The sequence below is a fragment of the Epinephelus moara genome, chromosome 17 (genome assembly GCF_006386435.1).
Source record: "Epinephelus moara isolate mb chromosome 17, YSFRI_EMoa_1.0, whole genome shotgun sequence".
NCBI lineage: Eukaryota > Metazoa > Chordata > Actinopteri > Perciformes > Serranidae > Epinephelus > Epinephelus moara.
In genome coordinates, this window is record NC_065522.1 from 1,371,732 (window position 1) to 1,376,639 (window position 4,908).

General features: G+C 40.0%; 1 protein-coding gene across 1 annotated transcript in view; it reads right to left on the reverse strand.

Moving 5' to 3' along the window:
- The window catches only part of LOC126404653 (actin filament-associated protein 1-like), a 47,768-nt gene that overhangs the window by 41,000 nt on the left and 1,860 nt on the right, over window positions 1-4,908 (reverse strand). The window contains exon 2 of the mRNA XM_050068031.1: window positions 4,197-4,283. Within this exon, the coding sequence (XP_049923988.1) occupies window positions 4,197-4,283 (87 nt within the window). The remainder of the gene's footprint in view (window positions 1-4,196; window positions 4,284-4,908) is intronic.

Sequence of the window (4,908 nt, forward strand, 5' to 3'; positions counted from 1 at the left end):
ACACAGGGCCATGTAGCTTTGGATTTTTTTCTTCCTCATTAATAAAACCCTTCATTTAAAAACTGCATTTTGTGTTTACTTGTGTTATCTTTGACTAATGTTTAAATTTGTTTAATGATCTGAAACATTTAAGTGTGGAAAACATGCAAAAAAGTAAGAAATCAGGAAGGGGGCAAACACTTTTTCACACCACTGTACATATCAAAAGCCTCTTTATCACATATTTAAGAGTCCCTACAATCTAATTTTGATATCCTACAAACTTGGTTGTCAGCTAACAAACTACTTCTCAATAAAAGGAAAACTTATTCAGTGCTTCTAGGTGTGAGATATAACCTCAACTTCAAATTCTTTGGTTTTTAAAGATGGTCAATCTCTTCACAAAGTAGAACAATTAAATATCTTGGTGTGTGGATCACCCCCAAACTTTCCTTTAAACTACACAGTGATCATGTTATGAAAAAAATCAATTTTGGTGTTGGTGCTCTGTAATCTTCCAGACATTGGGCCTTATGCAAGAAACGATTTACGAACAGATTTTCTCTCATTTTTGTTCGTATCCTTGATCTTCTCTTATTTTGTTGGTACCAATTGACTTTTGGGATTCACCAATGTTTTCTTATTTTTGCTCTTCTCTTAGGTAAGAACAAAATTTACGAGTGGCTGAGAGCACTCTTACCCAGATAAGAGAAAATCATCCTGTTTACACAGCTCACGAATTGCTTGTCGAATGCACGGAAACATGTTTTTTATTTCAGGAACATAAGAAAACAGATTGTATAATATAATGTAGATTATTATATGCTTTAAATGACTTTTAATGATTTATTATTTAATTCAAAAATCCTATTGGTTAATTGAACCCAGTCAAGGGCAGGAGCACTCTTACAATCACCGGCACACACGCAAATGCTCCGTGGTGGAGCACACAATTGGAGTGCTGAACGCCAGGTGGATGTGCCTGGATTCGGCAGGTGGAAAGCTTCTCTACACTCCAGAGAAAACATGTTTGATGACTATGGCCTGCTGTGTCCTGTATAATGTGGCGATGAGATGTGGCGTACAACTGCCAGAGCAGATGCCTTCTGTGGAGGAAATCCCGGATGACCCTGTTGACGCACCTGATGGAGGTGGCATCATCGTTCGGCAGCAATTAATTGACTGCTTATGAGGTAAGTTATCATTTTGTTTTCGATACCTGTAAGCATGTTAAGCCCTTTGAAAACTTCAACTTTAGATGGTAGTGAATAACAAATTAGAGGAATTTCACACAAGCCAGTCGCAGTGTCATATTGTTTTATTTAGAATTTCTTTTGAGTGCTTCGTTCATCACGGTTTTCATTTATATTTTCTTGCACCGAGGTCAATGTTGTATATATAACTTGCAGTGTTGAAAGTATCTGATTTTGGTTTTGCAGTATCTGACAGCGGCAGACACAACTTGCGTCCGGGAGAAACTGTATACATTCGATTGTGTGGTTTCCTGGCTGGTGGGGGCTTGAGTCCCAGATGTACCCGGCTGCGGGTACTCCTCATCAGCTGCCGTTGGGTGCCTCAGACAAGACCACAACCTCATCACTGTCAAGTGGAGCGTCCCACTGAACACCTTTGGACGACAAACATGTTTTTTTTTCATTCTTTAGACACATTGAAAATGAGTGTTATCCCTTGCATTTTTGTTTCTGTCAAACAAATATAAATGTGACTTTGGATGAAAATGTCTCCTAAATGAAATTGTAGAATTGTAAATTAAAGTCACTTACCTGTCAGTGCCACTTCTCCAATTATTTCCTGAATTCTTTGGTCTGTTGCTGAGATCTTCACCACTTCTTGTACTACCCCAGTAGTCATCATGCTGCGCTTGGCTTGAGCAATGCACTTTTTTGCCTCCATTTTCATATCAAACATTTTTCTGTTAATTTCTGCAAGTGTGCGTCCCTCTGCTGACACAGCATTAACAGCATCGCATGTATTTTTCCACTGCTGTGTTTTTGATGTGCCTGTAACACCAGTACTGACGCTCTGGAAAATCATGTTTCCTGTATTTAATTTCATTTAATAGTAGCTCAATTTCGTTGTTGCTAAAGTTCTTCTTTCTACTTCCCTTTTTCGGTGGCATTTCTCCAACTGTTGTGCCAGAGTTAGGTCTTTGAACGCGGCACATCACCTGCCCTTATATGGTGTTTAGTGGGTGTCACATAATTGCAAACAATCGGCCACGCGCCTCCAATTTATGATCAAGTGGGATTCATCATTCAGCACACCTGGGTGAGAGCAGATTTGGATGGTAAGAGCGTTTGGTGCATCCGGAGTTGACTTCTCTTATTTTTTCTCTTAACCCAAAAAATAAGAGAAAATATAAGAGAAATTTAAGAGAATGTTGCTGCATGAGGCCCTTGAATGCCTTTAAAACTGATTTTCACCTCTTCGGTGTAATATATAGCAGACTCTGTAAAACTTCTAAATCCTTAAGAATGTCTGGAACATGTTGTAGATAAATAATTAGGCTGTAAGCTGTTTGCATTAAACAGCCTATGATGTTGCTTATTGTCCACCAATTAACACACATGCTTATAATCAGACACATGCATATGGTACAGTATGACTGCAGTATTATGTTACCCGCTTTTCCCAATGAAAACCAATAACACCGTGTTTTCCCTTCAGCTCTCTACACTTGCCCCCCTGTGCTAAACAGAATAAAGTCTTATTAGACTTTAACTGCTTTTACTAGCTGTATGATTGTGTTCAATTATGTGAGGAAAACCAGTCCGTTCTCATTCCAAAGTCATCAAATACCGCCGCTTTGTAAGTGATTTTGGTGTCAGATGCCTGATGCCAAAAGCCACCTTTCATATGAATTCCTAAGTTGTATCTAAAAACATGTTTTGTGAGGTCACAGTGACCTTGACCTTTGATCTTCGCCCACCAAAGTCTAATCAGTTCCTTTGTGAGTCCAAGTGGACATTTGTGCCAAATTAGAGGAAATTCCCTGAAGGCCTTCTTGAGATACAGTGTTCTTGAAAAATGAGGAAGAACGAAGGTCACAGTTACATTGACCTTTGACCACCAAATTCTTATCAATTTATCCTTGACCCAAAGTGAATGTTTGTGCCAAATTTGAAGAAATTCCCTTAGGGTATTCTTGTGGTATTGCATTCACGAGAATTAGACTGCTGCAAGGTCACAGTGACCTTGACCTTTGACCACCAAAATCTATTTAGATAATCCTCGAGTCCTCCTTCAAGTGAACATTTGTGCCAAATTTGAAAAGATTTCCCTGTGATGTTCTTGGGATATCCTGTTCAAAAGAATGGGAGCGCTTGATGGAAGTAATTACGGACTAATGGACAACCCGAAAACACAGTGCGTCTGGCCAAGGTAAAGTCATAAATGACTAACACTCAAAGATTTATTTCAGATGTGTAATCCTTTTTTCTTGGTTGAGCAGGCAAAAACAGCAACACCATCTTAGTTTTGCTCAACGTATTGCTCCAAATACTAAAGGTCTTCATTCAGAACTATTTAGATCTGAGACTAATGTGGCAAATTCTGTGAATAGTAAAGGACTCAACACTCTGTTGGTCTTGTTAATCTGCAAAAATGATCAATTTATAATAGTGTGTTAGGGGCTAGATATACACCAGAATTTAGATGTGGACAACAGGGTGGAGAGACATGAAGACATCCACATGGATCCTTGCAGGCATTTTTACATAAGAAAGTTATGTCACCCACACCCTTACGGACCCTTGTGGAAACAGAAAGCAAAATGTGCATGTAAGTGATCCTGAGTCTGTCAATCTTCAGAGTATGGTTTTTAGGTAGCTTGGGTCAAATACTGAATGTAACAGGTAACCGGAGTAATATGTTGCACTGCATCCACTTTTCATAATGTCTGTTGTGATTTCGAGCATTTGTTGTATGATTTTGTTGTCTGGTTAAATATTGTTTTGTATTTTTGTATTTATGTGTATTCATGTGAAACAGTTTATGTCTCGGGACGCAAGACACATTTCAGAATTTTATTCTGACAATAAAGTGAAATCAAATCAAATCAAATCAAATCCAGCCAACCTGGAGTAAGACTTAATAATGGAACCAGCTGCGAGAACCAAATACTATAACAGAAATAATAATTCACGGTAAAGTGCAGCATAAGATAACAACACCTATCAGTGTATAAGTGTGTTTACCTTTTCCAGCTCGGGTTTGTGCACTGGTGATCCAGCTCCAGCTCCATCCATGTCTCCACCCCCATTAACACACACCTCTCTCATCACCTAGAAAACACAAGGGAATACAGCATTAGCTAATGAGGCTGCCGTTCACCCTTGGACATCAAAGCCTTTTCTTTTCCCTATTTTTGCTTGCATGTAAAATCTCAGCACAATCATGTTATACACATCTTTTTTTTCAGGAAAAACCGGGGTATTAGAATATGTATGCTGCAGTGATGTCACCTTAATGTAATTATAGTGACATGACTGTAAATACAAAGGACAAACAAAGACAGAAATTGAATTTTGCAGCCATTACTGGAAGCAGATCTAGGCCTCTAGTTTCCCGGCGCGGCGCAGGGTGACGCAGGGTGGCAAACCCCGCGCAGAGCTAGTTTTGAGCAGTTTGGTAGTTTGGCAGACTGAGGTGCGCTGAGATGGGTGTGGCGGCGCAGCAGGGGGAGGTGTCGACAGATCCAGCTTGGCGCAGTGACAGTTTCGTGCCAAAAGGCTTCGCCGAAGGTGCGCTAAAAGCTCGCCAGCTGAAACCAGGTCTACTGTCAGCGCAGGCGGAGCATAGCCGGTGTAGTGGCGTTTGGCATGTTTGGCACGCGTAATGGAAACCCAACCTGATTTGATTAACACAGCTGCAAACTAATGAGTTCACATCCCTCTCAGCCAACCACAA